Below are 22,634 nucleotides of genomic sequence, written 5' to 3'. Positions count from 1 at the left end.
GAGAGAGAGAGAGAGAGAGAGAGAGGGAGAGAGAGAGAGAGAATATTAAGAAACAATGGGAAAGAAGGCAAAGTTAGAGATGCCTAAGGAAGAGGCAGCAGGATTTTCTAAGTTGATCTCTTTACATTCTATTTTTAAAGATCTCTGGGAAAGGCAATTCTGCAAATGCCCTTGGTAACATGTTCAATGTTTACCACTCTTCATTGCTCATGGTTAGAAAATTCCATGGTATACTCAACTAAAATCCCTCCTGTGTCATTTAAACTTTTATTCTAGTTTTGGGTAGACAGAAAAGAATAGTTACCATCCTATACATAATAACTCTCATATACTCAAAGATGTTAGATTACTTATCGACCTCCATTTTTATAGGCTAAACGATCTAACATCCCAGCATCCTTTTGCAGAGGCCCTATTCTTGATTTTGCTATGCACTGTACTCACGAAATCCTCCTCCTTCCTCTTCATTACCCTTCCTCAACCGTCTCAGCCCTCCTACTTCATATTGCAGTCCTTCCAACATTCCCGCCAGGAGGTAGTCACGTGAAGTGAATTCTAACTGTGGTCTAGAACCTGAGCCTCCACGGCTTCCTGTTGACTTCCTCTGTTCTGTGCAGCCCCATTCAGTGGCTGCAGCTGCTTAGACAATTCTGTCTTCTTTGTCCCTTTGCCATCTCACAATTTTGGGGAAGCGACAGGAATGGAAGTCTTATAAAACACTTACTAACAATGTTCTCAGTTCAGGTAACATTTTAGTTTTAAATACAACACTTTAAAACTTGCTTACTCTTGCCAACTCTCTGTTTCTTAGCCTCAGCCAGGTCCCTCTTTAAAAATAATGTCTCATATCCAAGAAAGCAAATCCTCATGGTAAAGCCACTCAGGAGGCCAACTGTCCCTGTCTAAGCACATTTGTTTTGTGGAGCCTCTTTCCCAGAGAGGAAAAAAAAAGAAGATCTGGAGAATGTTTTCCATAGAGTCCCTGTAGCCTTAAAGACCTACAGGTACAAGCCTGAGCATTTGCCCGCACCTGGCAGCAAAAGGTTGCATCTGCCCACTTGCTAGGTCTAGCCAACTGCAAGATGCAGAACAGGAAAACTATCTCCCTTCAGTTTCAGGCAGCTTCCAAATGAGGCTGATTCAGTGCCCAAGTTTCAATTCTAGCTAGTGTAGTGGAAAGAACAAGGAATCTGTACTCAGGAGATAAGGGTATAAGTAGGTCCCTGCTCTGCAACAGACACACTTTGGGCAAATCCCTTCCTCTCCTTGAGCCTTTGTTTTACCATCTGTGAAATGAGGAGCTTGGCCTTGATGGTTTCTCTGTTTCCTCCAGGCCGTTTTCATAAAGACACCGGCCTGTCTTATGCTTAGTGGCCCAGGAAGTGTCCTAGCCTGGCTCAAAGGTTTGCTTCTCCACCTTATTTTGTGGTAGAGTAGACACAGAGGATGGTGCTTTAGTAGGCCATCCCAAGGCCCAGAATTTCCAGGCCTACCAGAGATTTTCCAGCCAGTGGGTGCTCTGTGGGTAGCACACACTTGAACTTTAAGAATGTGGATGGTCTGTAACTGCTTGATGGAATTTTGGAAGAATTACAGGCAGAAATTCCTCTAGTCCAGAGAATAATGGTTGCAGTATAAACAGAATGTTCACTTCTGAACATGTCAGAAGACATGTGAGGAAAAGCTCCTGCTGTGATCTAGTTCTGCAGCTGGTCTGCGTCAGCTTCCCTATAATCAGGCAGGTGTGTTGCTCATACTCAGACAGAAAGTTAGGACCAGAGGACAGGAGGTGTGGACTGATCTCTACACCAGGCACGACTTTACAGGACTGACTTCCTTCTGCAGATTGCCTAATTTTGTTTAACAGAACACTTCATGATACGAAAGCCCAGTGACATTTGTAGTTAGAAAGTCACCTTGTGTAGTCTTAGATGAAAGAATGCACACATTCCTATCAAAGCTAACTAACTTCATCAAGGGGCCATTTCTTTAACCTTTTAGTTAAACCTCAAGGAGAGGGAGGGAGGGAGGGAGGGAGGGAGGGAGAGAGAGAGAGAGAGAGAGAGAGAGAGAGAGAGAGAGAGAGAGAGAGAGAGAGAGAGAGAGAGAGAGAGAGAGAATATATTAGTTGTGGGAACAGGACAATTCCATTAAAGGCTGAAAATTAACAACTCAATTTACCTCTTCAAGTAAGTGCCTACCCATTGAGTGCAAGAAAATCTGTATTAAATGGCTTCTAAATAAGCCAAAGTGAATGTTTAAGGCTATGTGCATTCTCTTCCCCCAATAATATCCCAAATACAAGGTAGCAGTGCTGGCCAGTGATCTGAATTATAGTTTCTGTCTTAAAGGGAGTTAGTCTTAACAAGAGTTAAGACTAAATGCTTGAAAATCAAATTTACTTCCTTAAAAAATAGACTACCTTCATGGTACGTGCCAAGGCCCCAAAGAGCAAGATTTCCTCATGGATTTCAGCTCTCTGGATATATTTTCTCTCTGTCTCTGTCTCTGTCTGTCTGTCTGTCTGTCTGTCTGTCTGTCTGTCTGTCTTTTTGAGACAGGGTCTCACTATCTGGTTCTGGCTGGTCTTGAGCTCATTTTGCAGCCCAGACTGGTCTCGAATTTGCAACCATCTGCCTGTCTCAGCTTCCTGAGTGCTGGGATTACAGGAGTGTGCCACCTTGCTCGGCTTCTCTGGGTATTTTCTAACCTTACTCAGCCCAGGTTCTCAGGAGGCCAAGCCACTTGTCAGGTTTTTTACAACAGGGACACAAGTTTTCCATAAGGACCAGAATACCCTAGTGGTCAGAGAAGCGGCATGCTATACCTATAGTCATCTCATCATTCTTACCTAGCCTAGGATTGATAATCTAGTCTAGGAAGTCCCATAAATCTGAATAGGTAGAATCATTTCACTTAAATAATTTTAATGAAAAATCATTGGTTTCCTCCCAGGTGAAAACCCAGAAATAAATAGGAACATGAACTGACTTCACAATTGCTTCTTTTGGTTGTAAGCAGCAGGCCTATTGCCTAGCCCTGTCTGTGGTGGCTGTTTGGCTTTGATTCTCTGCTCTTCAGGTATGTGGGCACCCATTCAAGGCCTTGGTTCATCCTACCTCAGGGAAAGGGGAGGCTTACAGACCAGCAGCCAGGAAGGTTGCCTAAATAGATGCTTCTTTAGGAGACTAAGGCCCAGAGTAACACTGCAGACTATTTTTTCAGTAATAGAAAAAATTATATTGAATGCCTAAAGTAAAAAATACCTTCTCTGAGTGTCTGAGAAATTAAATAATGGTAACTTTAGGCCAAGAACTAAAGTACTGATATCTCTCCACAGACAATATACCTTTTTCTTTTGACACGGGCCTGATTACTGATTTGACAAAAGAGGAAGGAAAACAGGAGAAAAGAAAAGCAGGGGAAAGAGTAAGGAAGACTGATGGAAAGAGATTGAAATTCAATTATACAGAGGAAGTAATAAGAAAAAAAAGCCAGAACCATATTTGCATGTTAGTAGGGATCCATCCTACTTTTCGGGGATCTTCACCACAGAATCACTTCTTGTTCTTTAGAAACTACAATACTCAAGCAGATCATATGTGATTGAGGGAAATAATGAGCAATCAATGTTGAAAGAAAATAAAAAAATCCTATTTGTTTGTTTTTTAAAAAAAATTCTTTTACTTTTAGAAATGACATGACTTACCCTTTTTCTTGTTTTTGACTGGTCCTATTAGAAAAAAAAAAGAAAATGGAAAATTAAATCACTGAAAAATAACAGGAAATTCTTCTTCTGTAAAACAGTCCCTAGGAGGAACCCTCAATATAACTACACATTTAAGGGTGCTACATAGGCTTTTGGCAAGGTATTTCCCAGCTCTCAAGTCTGCCCAGTCTGTTTCTTGACTATTGAGGTCACAAAAATGACAAGCAAGGCTCTTTTCTAGAAATAAAAATCTTTTTGCATCAGTGTTTGGGGTGAAGGAATCGGTACTTCTTCATGTAGATGAAATGCCCAGAAACGCACAACTCAACAACCTTAGGACGACATTCCATTTACCCTGCCAGTCCCGAGGTTGAAGAGTCACGCATGCAGGTGGAGATCGAATGTGGAATCTGCGTGGTGCAGCTGAAAGGAAAAGGAGCTGTGTTCACAGATGGAGGAGAGCAGCAGCCATGTGCTTCTCAGTCATTTCCTTACCACAACTTCATTTGGTAGCTGTGAAGAGTATGACCACAATACACGCACACGGGGCCACATGCGCTCCCACTATCATGTACCACAACTTAATGGATGCTTTAAGGAAAACATCAGCAGTCTCATCAGCAGTGAAATCACAAGCATTTTCTTGGGAACTGCTCTTCGGGAAAGAAATAGAGAGCACTCAGAAAACCCAAGACATTCCTAATATAGTGAGGTGACAACTATTTCCTAGACACATGCTTTAGGTCTCTCTCACACAGTTATTTTTCCCCCTCCTAGTGATTTAATTCTTTGCATTCTACAGATGAATCTGACATTCTTTAGATACAGGTATTTCAAATCTGTTCCAAACTCCCATGACGACCATATTGTATAACATTAAACCACTGGTGGGTGTGTGAGATAGCTCAATGAACTAAGCACATGCTTAAGCACAGGGGCTGGGTTTGATTCACAGCACCACTTGTTGTGCCTGCCATGCCCCAGGGGGGCCACCCAAGACCAGGCATGGTGGTGCACGCCTGTAATCCCAGCACTGAGGAGGCTGAAAACAGGAGGATCACTGTGAGTCCCAGCTGTATAATGAGACCCTGTACTAAATACATGAAAAACAAACAAACATTATACCACTGTCAATGCCTTCAGGAGCTTACAAAAAGAACACCAAACATTTGTGTATTATTCTACACTTTATAAAACCTGGAATTATCTCTACCTATGAGAGCAGGTTATGTCAGGAGCCAGAAATCTGTGGCCTGGACATCAGAAAGGCACAAGTCCCTTAGAAATCCCATGTCTGTGCTGATGCTCTGACAAAGCAGCTTATGTGCAGCAGTTGGGTATTGTGCACAGTATCAGGCATCCTAGGCAAGACTAGGCACTGTGTGTTCAAAGTAGGGGTGAGCAACCCTCGGTTCTGAAGGGCATGAATCTCCATTCTCATATAGTCCTTTTTTTCTCCTTTATTCCCTTCCTAGTTTTTTTTTTTTTTTTTTTTTTGAGCTGGAGATAGAACCCAGGGCCTTATGTATATGAGGCATGCACTCTCTGCTGAACTATATCCAATCCCTTCTTCCAGTCCTTGTCTTCTGTTCTTGCAACCTATCCTTTATGTTTTTTTTTTTTTTAACAGCACTGAGAATTCTTGAGAATGTATACGGAAGAAAGTCTGTCAGGCAAGCACACCCACACAGACACCACTAAGACGCAGCAGGCTAACCTGAGAATGGCTTCCTCCTTGAACAAGGAAGCTGTTTGGGGAAGGAGTTACCCAGAAAGACTTCAGCCCCTGCAGTGAGCTGGTGAGCTGCTTCAGTGTTGGAGAGCAGCAAGATGACAGTTGTGGCAGCCACCCTGCCCTGATAGTCAAGGTGTGCTAGGCCAGGCCAAGAGTTCGGCAATTTTGGCTGCTTATGGGTTAGCATGGTTATAGCAAACGTCAAAGTAGGGTGTGAGGAAAGCAAACCACAGCTGCCAAGTGGTTTGTGCCTGTAATCCCAGCACTTGGGAGGCTGTAAACAGGAGGATTACTATGAGTCTGAGCTACACAGTAAGACCCTGAACACCCTGTCCTAAAATTTAAAAAAAATCTATTATTTTTATACCAGAAAATCTTACAGTGGCATGCATATACATTACATGCATCACATGTACATAGTACATAAAATGAGGAACCAAAGGAAAAATAGCCCACTAAAGTACCCATAAATAAGCATGATTAACATTTTATGCATATCTAGAAATTTCCTATACATATTTATTTTTACAAAATGGGACCAAATTCAAAATATTTAATAACCCTTTCTATGTCAATAACTATTATTTATTTTAATTTTAAAAAATCATTTATTTATTTGGTATAGGGTCTCACTATGCAGCTTGGACTCATAGTGATCATCCTGTCTCAGCCTCCCCAACGCTGGGATTAGTAGTTAGTTTCAGTGGCCAGCATGCCATGCGGTACCACGGACTGAACTCGGGTCCTTTGCTTGACAAGCAGGCACTTAGACCACCAAGCTATCTTCCCAGCCTGCAAACTATATTTCTACATTGTTATTTTTAATATAAATGTATCAATATCTTTTTTCTTTGTCTTTTTGAGACAGGGTCTCACTATGGTGTTCAGGCTGGCCTTGAGCTCATGTTGTAGCCCAGGATGGTCTCAAGCTCAAAATGATCCTCCTGCCTCAGCAGTGCTGGGATTACAGGCATGTGCCACCATGCCCAGCTTCAAATTCTATGCAATCATTTCTGATGGACATTTAGGTTTTTTCTTACTTTTTCATTATTATGAACAATGCTATAGTTAATGTTTTTACAAGTGTACATTTTTATATACTTCCCCAAATAAGTTTTTAGAATGCAGCATTAAACATGGTACTGTTGGATAAAAGACTTTACTTACATGTCATTAGATAGAATAGTCTTTATCTATATGGCACTGCTTTTAATGTCATGCTTGGTTAGTCCTTCCCTAATATAATATTATATAGGTATATTTTTATAGCTTTTCTTATTTCATTTTTAAATCTGTAACTAATCTGATATAGATTTTGGTATACAATGTGAGGTAAGGAGTTACACAACTTTTTCTTCGTTTTCCCTGTCAAATGGCCATAGCATGAAGAGCACTTAGTGACACAGAGGTTCAAAGTGCTTTTGCCATTTTATCTTGGGTCACAGAAGAGCTCTCAGAGAGCTTCTGCTTAGTAAACATTTGCCATAGCCCTTGAGGCAGGGGAAGAAGACACATGAGTACACACAAGGTTGCCATTAGAGTGTATCATATCACCCACAGAGGGCTAATGAGTGCATTAGCTCAGCAATAGACGGGCTCTTACTTGTTCTAGGCATAGCTCATTATGGGCAGTAAATAATTTTTAGGATTTTCAACATGGACCTCTAAGCCTTGATTCTATGTTTGTCATGACCTCTGATTTCACTTCAGGCCACTGTTTTTTTATTCCAGCTTCTAGAAAGAAAATGCTATGGAGTTAAGATCATCTATACTTGAAGTAAGCATCTTGCCACAGAGCAGAAACAGTAACCCCTGCTGAGTTTTATAAGCTTTTAGATATATTGATTTATTTTCTCTATATTCTTCAGAACATTATTCTTACCTACTCAGAGTACTTCTAATGGCACATGTCTGCTTCCATGGTAACAAGCTATATTTCTAGATCATTCCAATTCTCCCTATTTGTTGCCATAATGTTGTTTGCAGGCAAAGCTTGCAAATGTATCACAGTAGGACAGACAGCTTTGGAGTGCTGGGACTGCACAGATCATGAAATGGACATAAGACATGATCCATAGAGGCAGGCAGCCTGCCCATTGGACATTAAGGCAAGGGTATCTGAAAAAAAAAAAAAAAAGATAAAGGTGTCTCATAACAAAATCGGAGGATTGGAGAACAGGAGTTGACCTAGCCAGATTCTAGTCCTGACTCAATCACAAAGTGACCACAAATTGGCTCTTTACCCCCATGATTTTTCACCTGCTAAACTAGGTAACACAATACCCTCCTGTCTCGATTCAAGCCCTAGGGTTCTGATAAGAATCAGTGATGTAAAAACCAGAAGCCAGAATTCTGTATTCAGCGGAATTATCTTTCAAAAATGAAGTAGAATCTGGATGTGGCAGCACATGCCTATAATCTCCCAGCACTTGGGGAAACTAAGGCAGGAGGATGACATTTTAAGCCCCAGTTGGAAAACTTAGTGAGACCCTGTCTGAAAAGAAAAAAGGGGACAGGGACATTGGTTGGTGGTGCAGTGCCCCTTGGTTTGGACTTTACACCAAAAGGAATCAATAACATAACAATGGAAAAAGAACAACTTTCAGACAAATAAAAATTGAAGGCATTTTTTGTTGCCAGTAGGTCTGCCTTGGAAAAAGTGGTAACAGAAATTGTTCTGAGAAAAGGAACATCATACAGGTCAGAAACTTGGATTTATATTCAGAAAGGTAGTGAGTTAGAAAAGTAATAAAGGAAGGTAAAACAAAATGTTTTATGCATTCCATGATTATGGCTTATGGATATATGAAACAAATGACAGCAGTATTTTAAGAGATAGGAGGGATTATTGTAGAACAAAAGGGAACATATTCTACCTGATTCTGAGGCCAGCATTACCCTTACACCCAAACTAAACGAAGATATTAAGAAAGGAAAACTACAGACTGATAGCTCTCTTAATCAGAGATATAAAAATTCTCAATAAGACATTAGCTAATAAAATAGAACAATGTGTTATAAGAATTATACACAACTGCTGTGGTTTAAATCTATGACCTCAAAACTCACGCATTGGAAATTCTGTCTCCAATGCCATAGGACTTTTGGGAAGTAACTGGCTCATGAGTGTTCTCATTAGTGGCCTCATGGATAATATGGGAGTGGCTTTGTTGTCGAAATCATCTTTTTTCTGGGATGCAAACTGTCTTGCCCCATGATACCATTTGCCATGCCATGGCTCAGTGAGAAAGCTCTCACCAGATGCTAAGAAGGTCCTGGCACCAAACTTTTAGAATTTTTAACCTCTAAAATGAAGAGGCAAATAAACCTCTATTCTTTATGGCCTAGTCTCAAGTATTTTGTTAAAACAACAGAAAATGGACTAAAACAATAATCAGGTGGGATTTATTCTGGTATGGGAGGCTGTTTCGGCATTCAAAAACCAATTAATCCCATTAGACATTAATAGTCTAAAGAAGAAAAATGTATCAACACACTCAGAAAAAGTCTTTGACACAATCCATTATCCCTTCATGATAAAACTTCTCAGCAAATTAGGAACACAGAGCATTTCCAATTCGAAAAAGAGCTACAAAAAAACCGAAAGCAAAAAACCCAACTCTACAGTTAACATAGAGAAATACTGAATGGAGAGACACTGGATGCTTTCTCCTTACGACTGGGAACAAAGCAAGGACATACCCCTTGCTATTCCTATTCAAGATCATGCTGAAAATCATAGCTAATGCAATAAGGCCAAAACAAGAGAAAGCAAAGCATACAAATTGAGAAGAAAGATACAAGACTGTCTTTGTTCAGAAATGACATGATTATCTATGTACAAGATCCATAAGAACTGACCAAAAGAACTACTGGAATAAAGTAGCAATTACAATAATGTTCAAGCCTAATATATAAAAGTGAACTTCTTTCCCATATGCCAGCAAAGAACAATTAGAATTTGAAATAAAAAAATAATACTATTAATGAGCTAGACTGACAGACAGATTTAGGGATAAATTTAACAAAATATGAGCATCCATGAGGGAAACCACAAAACTTTGATGAAAGAAAATAAACATCTAAAAAAGTAGATATATTTTATGTTGATGGACAAGAACTCAATATTGTTAAGATGCCCCTTCCTCCCAACTGGTCTATTTATTCAATATAATCACAATAAAAAATCTGAGGAAGTACTTTGTGGATATCAACAAACTGGTTCTAAAGTTCATAAGGAAAAGGAAAAGATCAAGAACAATCAACAAGAAATTGAAGAATTAGCTCAGGACATATGAAAACTTGTACTGTAACGTCATGTACCTCAGTAGTGTCCCAAATTTTCTGATCAAGAAGATTATGGGGCCAAAGAGGAAAGTGATCGATGACATAGAGTGGGCCTAAGGAGAGTCACATGGGGAGAAGACACTCTCTCAGGCTTTCACAGAGAGCACATTGGCCAAGCATTGGCCATGACTTATCCACATGGCTGCACTGATAAAGGTTCTACAATCTGAGGTACAGGATCTCAGGACAAATCCTGAGGGCATTTCACTGACCTTCTCAGACCAAAAAGCTACAACTCTTGTTGCACAGGTCTTGCTTTACCTTGGTCTTAACCATCCAGTAGAAAAGTATGAAGTCGAAATATAAGAAATAAAGCCATGCTGTTAAGTTGAGCTGTGGGGGACTCAGGTCAATAATTTCTGACATTGCCAGTTCAACAGAAGACCCAATGCTATTATGGGCTACTGGACTCTTTTAGAATATTTTGCTGAGTTTACACACCTATAATATTCATATAAGGCAACTTAACAAAAAAAGGGTATACCGATGAATGTCCATTTTGTATCTGTGTATTCAAAGTGGTTAGGATAGATATATAGTTGCATTCTCTTAATGAATAGAATGATTTTTTCTAATGGTGTTTGTAAATAGGATCACAAGTCCGCATCTTGTACAGCAATTAACCACTAAGAAGAATATATGCAGTGTATTATTTGTTGAAACTGTACTTCCGATTTGATTTGAAACTGTCTCATTGCTGTTTATCAATAAAACTTTGGAAAAAAATAAATAAATAAAAAAGAAATTGAAGAATTAGAACCAAGTGAGAAGATGAAACCATTTGATTTAAGACCTACTATAATGCAACAGTAATTAAGGCAGATAGTACTGATGAGGTAACAAACATATAGACTAATGAAACAATAGATGAAAAATAGGCCTAAATAAAAATATTCAACAAATCATTGATACTGGAAGAAAAGGAAAATCCAATGGAAAAAAGGAGGTAAGTTTTTTAAATAAAGGGTGCTGGAACAATTAGACATCCATATGCAAACAAAGTAAGATGAAAAATCAAATCTAGATACAGACCTTGTATTTTTCAAAAGAAAATTTAATTCAAACTGGTTCATAGAGCCCCATGCAAAACATAAAGCTATATGAGACTTGTGATGTCACACAGACAAAATCCAGGGGACATTGGGTTGGAAAATGAGTTTCTAAACAGAACACAAAAAACACAGTGAAAACAACTTGACAAGTTGTACTTCATTAAAAATTTAAAAGTTTTACTGCTCTGAGAAAGCACTACTAAGTGAAAAGAAGCCTCACACGAGGAAAAAATATTTGCAAAACACATATCTGAGAAAGAATTTTTATCCAAAATGTATAAAGGACTCTTAAAACTGATAGGTAAGAAAAAAAAGATAACCTACTTAAAAAGACAGAAGTCTGAACAGAGAATATAACTGTCAAGGGAAAAAATCCAATTAAGAAATGGGCAAAGGATTTAAATAGACTCTTCACAAAGAATATACAGTGTTGGCAGATAAGCCTATAAAAAGACGGTCAACATCTCCTGTTATGGTTTGTATGTAGTTGTCCCCGCAAAGCCTCATGCTGTCATAGGGCACGGTTCTAGAGTTTGTGTTTAATTTACGATCCAAGGCTGGGATTATGGGTGTGAGGGGTACACCCACCCTGGGGCAGATAGCCTGAAGCCAATACAAAGAACCGAGGCTTGTCTCTGCCCTTGTTACAGCTACTCTTCCCTTGCTCTTGCTGTTTTGCTGTGCGTCATCCCCTTCACCCCCCACCACCATACCCTGCCCTGTCATGAATTGCTGTCCCCTGCCATACTCCAGTCTGCCTTGGAGCCAGCTGAGTATAAACTGAAACCGCCACAAACTGTGAGCTAATAAACCCTTCCTTTCCTTAATTTTGGTTGTTGGGTATTTTGTCCCAGTAACAACAGAAAAGTAACGGAGACACCTCCCATCTTCAGGGAACTGCAAATTAAAGTGATGAGAGAGCAGTATAGACAACTAAGAATGGATAAAATTTAGAGTACTAACAATATCAAATACTTAGGAGAATATAGAGCAACAGAAATTCTCATTTGTCACTAATAGGGATGTAAAACAGCACAAGTTTTAGGAAACAGTTTGATAACATTTTAAAAAGTTAAACATAGTTTTACCATGTGACACAGAAGTCTTACCACGTGCTTCTAGGTATTTACACAAACTGAATGACCCCAAAACTCTACATACAGATATCTATAGCAACTTTACTCATAATTGCAAAGATGGAAGCAAGGAAGATAGTGTTTAATAGGTGAATATATGAATGGATTGCAATGCATTCATATAATGGAATATTACTCAGCAATATAAATAACTGTGCTATCTGGACACAAAAAGATACAGCAGAATCTTAAATACATATTGCTGCATTAAAGAAGCCAGTTTGAAAAGGGAATAAACTATATAATTTGGACCACATGACATTGTAGAAAGCCCAAATCTATAGATAGTAGAAAGGTCAGTGGTTGCCAGGGGTGGGAAGAGAGGGAGTATACATGAACTCTTCTGGGACAACTTTTCTACAAATCAAACTCTTCGTAACAACACTCTATAATCTTTGCAATATTGCACTATACAATTGTTCCAATTTAGTAGACCATTAACTATTTGAGCACATGGACTATATTATTTATCTCTATATTCAGTCCTACAGCATTTTTACAGTAGGTGCTCAGCAACATGTTCCTGCAATAACAGGATAAAACCCTAAATATTTTAACTTACAGAGTTTTTTTTCTTTTTTGTGTATATTTGGTTCTTACAAGGTCTCACTGTGCAGCTCGGATTCATAGTGATCCTCCTGTTTTCAGCCTCCCCAGTGCTGGGATTACAGACATGCACCACCACACCGGATTTCAGTGCGTGCACCCAAGGGTGGGGCCTGCGTGCCATGTCGTGCTGGGGATCAAACTCTGGTCCCTGCGCTTGCCTAAGAAGGCATTTAGTCTGCTGCACTATCTCGCTGGCCCTTCAACTTTTAGAGATTTTTATGCCCTAAACAATCAAAGGTGATTAGGGTGGTTACATAGACTGCATATCTAATAAGTGTTCATTTCTTTTTATAAGTTTTTAGTTACAAAGATGGCAGCCTTCTGACTTTGAAGTCTTCAAAGCACCATCAGCGAAAAGTACAGGGCCAACACTTCTTCATGACTAATTGGTAAAGGAATAAAGGAGAAACTAAAGGCCCTAATGGGCAGATGAGAAAGTATAGGACTGGATATTTCTATTTAAAATGAAAAGAACCACTTTTAACATAGCCTGTTATCTGCACATTCAGCATCTTTAAACTTTATTTCATATTCCATCTCATACCATGAGAACTGTAAAAACAGAGATAATTCACAAATATATGGTAAGCCCAGTACATGAACAGAAGATGGAAGCCATTAGCTTCAAAGATAAGTGTGAATTTTGAATGAGAACCACATGGAATGCCCATGTTTAGAACCCAGATTAGAGTTTCAACATCTGCTCTGGGCATGGCAGAAAGGTCAGAAAAGGTAGTGTCCTGCAACTTGATTCCTGCCCCTCTCCATCCCATCGCCACCTCAGGTATTTCTGATGAGACCACCTGCATTCTTAGGCCAAGAATTTCCCCTCTACTCCTTGCAGCAGGAGTGCATCTCCAGGTCTCCATGGTCCCCAACATGACTTCAGTTATGATCAACCATAAAATATTTATGGCTCAGTTCTAGCTTGGTTTGGGAAAGTCTGAAGAATATTACCATGGTTAATGCAATAGACTGAAACAGTTACACCAAATGCTGACAATTTCAAAGCTTAACTGTCTCTCAAAGTTCCATGAAGTGTAGGTTTCTTCATGTTATCAAAGATATTCCCACAGTGACAAGCATGTGTTCTTCCTAAGGAAGGATCTTGCAACACTGAATCTTTGGGTTATTTTAGTGGTGGGGATGATAAAAGCCAGGCCTAAGAACAAGTCATGAAGAGGAGTACAATCAGTGGGAAGTTCTGTGTTCAAAGGCAGTGTTTTCACACTATATCCTAGCGAGTAGCACATTCTTGGGAAAAGGGTTTCCTGGTAATGAAGAGTTTAGGAAACACAGGGTTATAGATTTCTTCCAGAAAAGTCAGATCTTTCAAAGCACTAATGCAAAATGTGACTTCACAAAGGAGATAGGAAACAGCACTTGCCAAACTTATTTGGCCATGTAACTGTTTTCAAGACTTACCTGGCTCTTATTGAACTAATATTCTGGTTGTATTGCTTGAGAAATACTGCAGTTCTAGGAAGAGCATGAGCCCTGTTACACTTTTGTAAGTGGGTTTGAATTCTAGTTCTAACATCTAATAGTTGTGTGCTCTTGGGCAAGTTAATTTACTTCTCTCATTCAATTTCTTCATTCATGAAAACTGGGATAATATTTATTTCAAAAGAGATGGCAGAAGGATTAAACAAGATAATACATATAATTTAACAATGCTGCCAAGCACATATAGGTGTTCAAGAAATAGCAGCTATGGGGCCAGCCAGATAGCTCAGTGGACTAAAGCGCCTGCTTAGGCAGAGCGCAGTGTGCTATGATGGCCCTACCCCCAGGGTGTGCTAAGATGGTGACTGGGACTGGGCATGGTGGTGTGTGCCTGTAATCTCAGTGCTTGGGAGGCTGAAAACAGGAGGATCACTATGAGTCCAATCTACATAGTGAGCCCCTGAACACCCTGTACTAAATACATTAGGGAAAGAAAAAAAATAGCAGCTATGATTATTACATTTGCTTTTCATCAGCATCATTATCAAACCACATACAGTACCTAGGTTGCCAAAACAGCATCAAAATAGGGTGCCCCCACCCCCTACTGAGGCTATGCTCTAACTCCTGATTTTCCTGCCTTACACTCCCAAGTAGCTGGAGTAGCAGGCATGTGCTACTGCACCTGCTTCAAAGGCCACCTGACTGCTTTGGATCTGAATATAAGAAGAGGACTGAACTAGCTGCCCAGAGATGCAACCCTAGGACTTGTTTGCTGTCTGATCTTGGGTGAATCACTTCAGCTGTCTATGTTTCTCTCTCCTTTCACCAAATATAGGTCTGAACTATGGGATCTCTTCCTCTGCAATCTCATGAACTTTGACTCTAAAATGCTATATAAGAGATTGATAAATTTATTTTTAAAGAAATTTGTAGAAGAGGTTAAATTCAATCATGAATGAAGGTCCTGTATAACGAAGCTATTTTTATGTTCCAGCAGATGTCTGGCAGAAACAGTGCTCTACCAATGTGGTTACAATGAATTTCATATAGTGAATAATGCTGTATAACAATTGCTTTCTCTGGTTTTTGACCTGGTAATCATCACTCTCAAACACTGCTCTAATCAATTAAAGAACTTGATTATGTGTCGCTTCCATTGTAGATACAGAGATTGAAGCTGAGCTAATCAGTTCTATGGAATTTCTAGCTGAGACTTTTATGTCCTATTGCATTGTTTTACAGTTGAGGAAACAGGACAAGAGATCTTAAGTAACTTCTCAGAGGTTACACAGCTAGTAAGTGGTAGATCTCTGAATGGGCGTTTGGACTAAATGACTCATTATCTGCATAGAGATTTCATTGAAAATTCATTCTGACCCTATAAAAACCTGTTCCCTAAAACCGTAAAAAGATTACAGAAACTCTATCGTGTATGCTTCCCAACCCAGCAAGATGTGCACCTGTCACCCCTTTATCCTTGTCTTCAAGCCCTCTTCATAGGATGTGCTCATTAATTCCCTCTAATTCCATGGTGCACAGCAGCATGATTTAAAGCATAATAACCATTGCTGCAGATCTTCAGTTAGAGGCCTTCTGAAAGTCTAAATAAATTACATCCATTGATCCCTTTAGACAGATCCAAAGTTCCTTCCACAAGGGCCTCTGATTAGTCATGTATGTTTTTATTCATTATGAAATTATGTGGACTTAAAAAATAGATTAAAAGATAAATTTAACTACTATGAATATCAAAGGTTACTCTTCAGAGCCCTGCTGGTCTCTTATATGCAACACTTTGTCATGAGCACATTTTGTTCTAGGACCTTATCTCTTATGGAGAATGAAGAGTCCCCAAATCACAGCACATGTCTGACTACCACTGGGCTGCTGCTATGTGAACGTATTGCTGTTGCCAGGAACTCACATTGAACCCACTTCTCAAATCTGGCTACACATTAGCATCTCCTGGGTAGCTTGAAAATAAAGCTCTCAATGCCATGGCACTTATGACATAATCAGCCTGGGGTCAGGCCTAAGCGTGTTTGTTTGCTTATTTATTTATTTGCATGTGAGTAATACAGAATAGTGATGTCGGTTCTGGGGAATTGGTACATGCATATGAGGTTATTCATTTATTCTGTTGTTGGGGATTGGATTGAGGGCCTTCACACTGAGCTCCATTCCTGGCTCTTTTTATTTTTTTATTTTGAGACAGAATCTCACTAAGTCACCCAGGTTGGGCTTGAACTTATGCTCATGCTTCCTCAGCCTCTCAGGGTGCTAGAATCATAGGAATGTGCCACAACACCTAGCTTAATACACCATTTGTAAAAAGTGCTGCTGGTGATCCCACATGTGGCAAAGGTTGGAAAACACTGTTTTTGGTGAAGTCCTCAACAACATTTCTTTTCTTTCTGTTAATGGCAGCCTCATTCTCCTTCATTTGGTTCATAATCTGGGGTATTCAGCTTTCAGCTTTGGGGATCACTGAGATAATAAAAACAAAAACAACTATGGGAAGTGAAAAATGTAAGCAATTATTTTCTGCAGTATACACAGCAATCAAATGAATTACTTCAGTCATTGACATGTGTTAATCTACTAAAATAAGTTAGAAGTTACAATGGCAATTTGTCATCCTAACTTTCTTCTTGTCCAACAGAGCATAGGAGTGAGACAGAGTCTACTGTTAGAACATGGTATAAGCCATCAGAGCTACCAAGTTAAATTCACTAATATGCCGAAGGAGCAGATGACTGGCATCATGTACTGCTTCCAGAAGTATTTCTGGAGGGCTTGGTAAGAGTCAGCATGGCAGTTTGGCTTCCCGTCCCTGAAGAAGAGGGTGGCCATAATAGCTGGCCAACGAAACTGCAAATAGTGGTTACATAGAGAACTACACATTGCAACCTGGCTCTAGACTACATGCCACAACAGTTCAACATGGCTAGCTATTGTGCCCCTGTGCATGCTGTATCCTTATAAGAGATGAGACTTAGCATGGATACTACTGAATTTTATGAGATCAGCTAAGGAGTTCTGATGTTCAGTCTGTATGCATTGTACTCTGGTCATTTATATTAGTACCTGCCCTAGAATATACATGCTGTTCAATACCCTGGCTTAGAGTCAATCATTTTTTTTTTACCAAGAAGGGCATATATATCTGGTATCATATGAGGTTACTTATTTTTTAACATAGTGATTGTTTATCTTCCCCTTTCTATTGTATCTTCACCTCCAATCTTCATGCAGGGGCAAGGTGACTGTTCTCAACAGATTGTACTTTGCAGAAATTTGTTCCAGGAAACACCATTTCCCTTTCGGGAAATTTTACAAAATAAGTGGAAAGCACGGTCTATAAAGACACAAGACTGGATTAAATTCGCACTCTATAATTTACTAAGCTCTGTCTGTATGACTTCAAACAAGTTGCTTCACCTCTTTGAGTACAACTTCATTTGTAAAATGAGAATACTACTGCTTACATCCCAGAGAAAAAACATGTATAAGATACTGTTTAGGCATTTGATAAATACAAGTTTTTCTCTTTGTGGAATTCTACAACTATATATACTTCATTCTTCCAAACCCAAGCAAACAGAAACTCAAAGGCCCAAGACTTGTTACCTACTATGAACTGCTGCTCAGAATGAAGATCCCTAGGCACAGCAAGACTCTTATGTGACACTGAAGGATTTAGCTCCTTATAGAATTTTTTTACTTCAGTTCATTTCTTCAATTATGCCCAGATCATAACTGCTGTTTAAGTAGAAGATTGCTACTACTATATTTGTACTATAAGAAACTGTCACTATAAGCCCAGCCATGCTGGCAATCTCTGTATCTTTTTAATTACTTCTCTTTGCTTCAGTTTCCTAGCAACAAAATCATGACTGTAATCAATGACAGTTTATGTAATTCCCCAATAGATATTTCTCTTATTTCAGTTTCATGCCTAATTGTATTGGCAAGAACTTCAGCAATAATGTTAAATGTCAACAGCGATAATAACCATTCCTTTCTTATTCCTCATTTGGGGAGGAGGAATGTCTCTAATATATTTACCATTAAGCACTATGCTGATTACTAGGCCAACATATTGTTTATTGTATTAAAAATGTAATTTACTTTTAGTTTAGTCAGAATTACCAGAAAACTGTGATAATTTTTATCAAATATTGTGACATCTCAGGTGACTATGATTTACATCCTTTGAGTTGATGGCTGTATTATAAGTTTTTTGAAACATCTTTGCATTCCTAGCACAAAACCTACATGGTCATGAAACAGTATACTTTAAACATATTGCAGGGATTAATTTGATTTTTATGTTTCCACTTTGGTGTTGTTTTTTTATTAAGACAAAATTTGCTACTTTGTTATCCTCAAAGTAGGGACTCGGAGTACAAGACACTGACAAAAAAGATTCTCGCTTACAAAGAAGAAGCAAACATGTTAGCACAAAATTTTCTTTTCAATGAACTAAGAAAACTTAGTAGTGCAAATGAAACAACTTAGCATACATATTGTTATGGCTTGTGTTTAGATTCCCCTCCCCCCCAAACTTCATGTGGTAATAGGTAGGACTTTTTGGAGGTGGATGGTCCTAAGGTATATCATGCTGGGATGAAGTATGTAATGCTGGGAGTAATGGCATGAGATTACTAAATTAGTCCCCTGATTTTGTTAGGCCCAATTCTGGGTGTGGATAATGGGAAAAGCCATCCTAGGTGTAGATGGCACCATCCAAAGGGCAGGTAGCCAGGGTAGACATAAAGGGATGCAAGAAGCAGCCTGCTGCTGCTTCACTGCGTCACTGCTTGGCGGCCCTCTGATCACTATCAACTGTTTCACCTGTGCAGTGCCCCTCTGCGAGGCCACCCTGCCTTGGAATCGACTATGAACTAAAACCGCTATGAACCATAAGCTTAAACAAACTCTGACTACTTTAACTTGTGGCGTTGAGTATTTTGTCTCAGCAGTGAGAAAATTAACTAAAACACATCTTGAATTGTCTTTTGGTGCCCTTATGCTGAGCTACAGCACCAGCCCTTTTTTATTTTCTGACAGAAGTCTCCCTAAATTGCCCAGGCTGGGATCAAGTTTTCTTGATGGCCTTCAACTCACTGTGAAGCCCAGGCTGGTCATGTCCTGCCTCACTCAGCCTTCTGAGTGCTGAGATTACAGGTGTGTGCCACCATGTCTGCATCAAACTCTTTTTATTTATTTTTTCCATAATTTTATTGAGAGACAAATAGCAATGAGACAGTTTCAAATCAAATTGGTATGACAGTTTCAATAATTAACACATTGCATACATTCTTCCTAATGGTTATTTGCTGTACAAGATGCAGACATGATATCCTATTTACAAACACTATTATAACAAATCCCTCTATTCATTAAAAGAATGTAACTATATATCTATCCTAACCATTTTGAATACACAGAAACAAAATGGATATTCGTCTGTATCCTCTTTTTTGTTTAGTTCCATCATTTGAATATTAAAGGTGTGTTAACTCAGCAAAATATTCTAAAAGAGTCCAGTAGTCCATAACAGGATTGGGTCTTCTGCTTCACTGTAATATTAGAAATTGTTGACCTGAGTCCCCTACAGCTCAACATAACAGCATGGCTTTACTTCTTATATTTCGTTTTTATACTTTTCTGCTGGATGGTTAAGACCAAGGTAAAGCAGGACCTATGCAACAAGAGTTGTAGCTTTTGGATCTGATAAGTTCAGTGAGATCCCCTCAGGATTTATCCTAAGATCCTGTACCTCAGATTGTAGAACCTTTGTCAGTGTCAGCCATGTGGATGAGTCACGGCCATTGCTTGGCCAATGTGCTCTCTGTGAAAGCCTGAGAGAGTGTTTTCTCTCCATGTGACTCTCCTTAGGCACACTCTACATCATCGACCACTTTCCTCTTTGGCCCCATAATCTCCTTGATCAGAAAATTTGGGACACTACTGAGATACATGATGTTACAGTACAAGTTCTCATATGTCTCAAACTCTTTTTAAAACACTAGAATAAGTAAGTTGGGCAAACCAGCTGAACAACTCCACCCGTGTCTAATTTCTATTCTGCTACTCATTTTCTTCTCATATAAAAGAAACCATGTGATATATAAGCTTTTGTGTTTGACCTATTTCACTTAAAATAATATTATGAAGTTGGACTCATTCACCTGCAATTCTTTGGTTTCATCTTTCTTTTGATAGAATACTACTCCACTGTGTATAAATGCCATATTTTCCTCATCTGTTCATCTGTTGATAGACACAGATGCTGCTTCCAAGAGCTAGCTGTTATACATCGTGCTGCTATAAACATGGGTACGCATGTATCCTTCTATTTTGATAATTTTAACTGAGTAGAGAAGATACATAGAAGGATAGCTGGGCCAAATGAAATTTCTTTTAATGTTTTGAAGAAATTTCTATGCTGATTTCTATAGTGATTTTACTAGTTTACATTCCCATCAAAAACGTAGATGAGTTCCTTTCCTCCCACATCCTCGCCAACATTTTTTATTAGACTATTTGATGATGGTCATTTTCTAAGGTGAGATGGTATCTAAAAGTAGTTTTAATTTGCAATTCTTTACTGGTCAGTGACATTGAACATTTTTTCATATATTTATTGGTCATTTCTTCTAAATAGTGTTGAATCAGTTGCCCATTCTTGATTGTTTCTTTTATTTGAGGGAGATCTAATTTTTTTTTAGTTCTTTATATAGTTTAGATCTTAGTCCTTCATCTAAGAAAGAGCTGGGAAATTATTTTCCTCTTCCGTAGGTTGTCTCTTTACTCAGTTGTTTTCCTTGCTGTGTAGAAACTTTATCCTTTTCAACAATCCCCTTTGTTGATTCTTTGGGTTACTTCTTGTGCCATTGGGGTCTATTAAAAAGTTCTTCCCTACATCTCTGTCTTCAAGAGTAATACCTCTTTTATCTCCTAAAAAGTTAAATGTTTCTACAGTTTAGGTCTTTGATCCATTTGGTTTTAGCTTAGTACATGGTAAAATATATGGGCCCAGAGTGAATTTTCGCATGTGGATACCCAATCTTTTTAGCACCATTTATTAAAGAGGGTATCTTTTCCTCCAGTGTATGTTTCTGGCTCCTTTATCTAGGATCAAATAGCTGTATGAGCCTGTGCTCATTTCTTCTTCTAGTCTGTTCCACTGATCAACATTTGTTTTTACACTAGTATAATTCTGTCTTAATCATTGTAGCTTAAGGAGTAAATTCAAGTCTAGCATTGTGATGGCACCTACTTTGCTTTTGTTATGTAGGATTTTGCAATCCTGCATTTGGGTCTCTTATTCCATATAAATTGTAGGATTGTTTTCTGTAGGTCTGTGGGAAATGCCTTTGGCATTTTCAGCAGAGGTGCATTTAATCTGCATGTAAGTTTGGAAGTATAGCCATTTTGCTTATGTAGGTCCTGCCTATCCAAGGATAGGGGATATCTTTCCATGTGATTAATGAAAAGGTTCATCTATTATTGATTTTTTTCCTATATACGTCCCTTTTATAAATTTTTCTGGCTTGATCACTCTGGCTAATGTTTTGAGGACTTTGTTGAACTGGAATGGTGATAACAGACATTATTTTACTTAATTTTATTGTGACTGAGACAGAACACCCAGTACTCAAAAGAGGAAAAGCTTACATCAATGCAAAGTTTGTAGAGGTTCCAGTCCACAGTTGGCTGGCTCCAAGGCAGGGTTGTAGGCAGAAAGGCATCACAAATGAGATGGCGAGGAGTAAGGGACAGCAAAGCATCAATCAAAAGCAGCAGTGACAGACTGCTTCCCTTTCATCCTTTCCAGGTTACCCAAGTTTGGTTGGTTGCATGCACACCTATAAGCCCTACCTCTAATCATACTAGCTTTTGGGGGACAGCTAGATATAAGCCATAACATTCTCTTTCTGGCTCCCCCAAAACTCATGCACATTCCCTTTATGCAAAAGTCATTTAGACAACTCCCTAAGAGTTGCCAGAGTCCAACCAGTTTTAGCACTGCTAAAAAGTCCAAGTCTAAAGTCTCCTCTGAGATTTAAGACAAGTCCCTCTAGCAATGTAAAGAAAGTCAAATGCTTCAAACATAAAATAGAACGAGACAAACTCTCCTATTTCAATAGATACAAAGATGAGGATACAAAGGAACTGTCTCAAGGCAAGTCCACAATCTAGCATGACAAACATTAAGTCCTGTAGTTTTACGTTCAACATCTGGGGTACTCTGTGGCAAGATATGTACTCAGAAGGGCTGGAATCCTATGACAGTGTCAGTGGATATAGCTCCTATGGCTTCTCACTTGGGCTAGCATTGCTCACTCCTTGCAGCTTCACAAACTGCCATTTCAAGAGTATATTGGCTGGCCTCCAAGACCTTCTTAAATCTGGATGAAAGCCTTCCTGACCTCACAGCCCTTGAATTCTACATGTACCTAAAATCAGTACCACCTGCATATCAGGGTATTCTGGCAGCTGGAGCAATAGCTAGGCTTGCTTCTCTATTGACTATAGGGGTGAAATGTCTGGATGGTGGAGCACTATGAACCCAGTCAGGAGGAACA

At 39.1% G+C, this 22,634-nt stretch overlaps 1 protein-coding gene across 5 annotated transcripts in view; it reads right to left on the bottom strand.

Annotated features, from left to right (window-relative positions):
• Eda (ectodysplasin A) overlaps positions 1–22,634 on the bottom strand; it is a 465,104-nt gene that overhangs the window by 11,529 nt on the left and 430,941 nt on the right. For all 5 annotated transcript variants that reach the window (XM_004644523.2, XM_004644524.2, XM_004644527.2 and 2 more), the window contains exon 3: positions 3,710–3,733. In XM_004644523.2, coding sequence (XP_004644580.1) covers positions 3,710–3,733 — 24 coding nt within the window. The remainder of the gene's footprint in view (positions 1–3,709; positions 3,734–22,634) is intronic.

This window comes from Octodon degus, unplaced genomic scaffold (assembly GCF_000260255.1).
Source record: "Octodon degus isolate 3935 unplaced genomic scaffold, OctDeg1.0 scaffold00201, whole genome shotgun sequence".
NCBI classification, from domain to species: domain Eukaryota; kingdom Metazoa; phylum Chordata; class Mammalia; order Rodentia; family Octodontidae; genus Octodon; species Octodon degus.
Note: the sequence above shows the minus strand (reverse complement) of the source record. Positions and strands in the feature narration are given on the sequence as shown.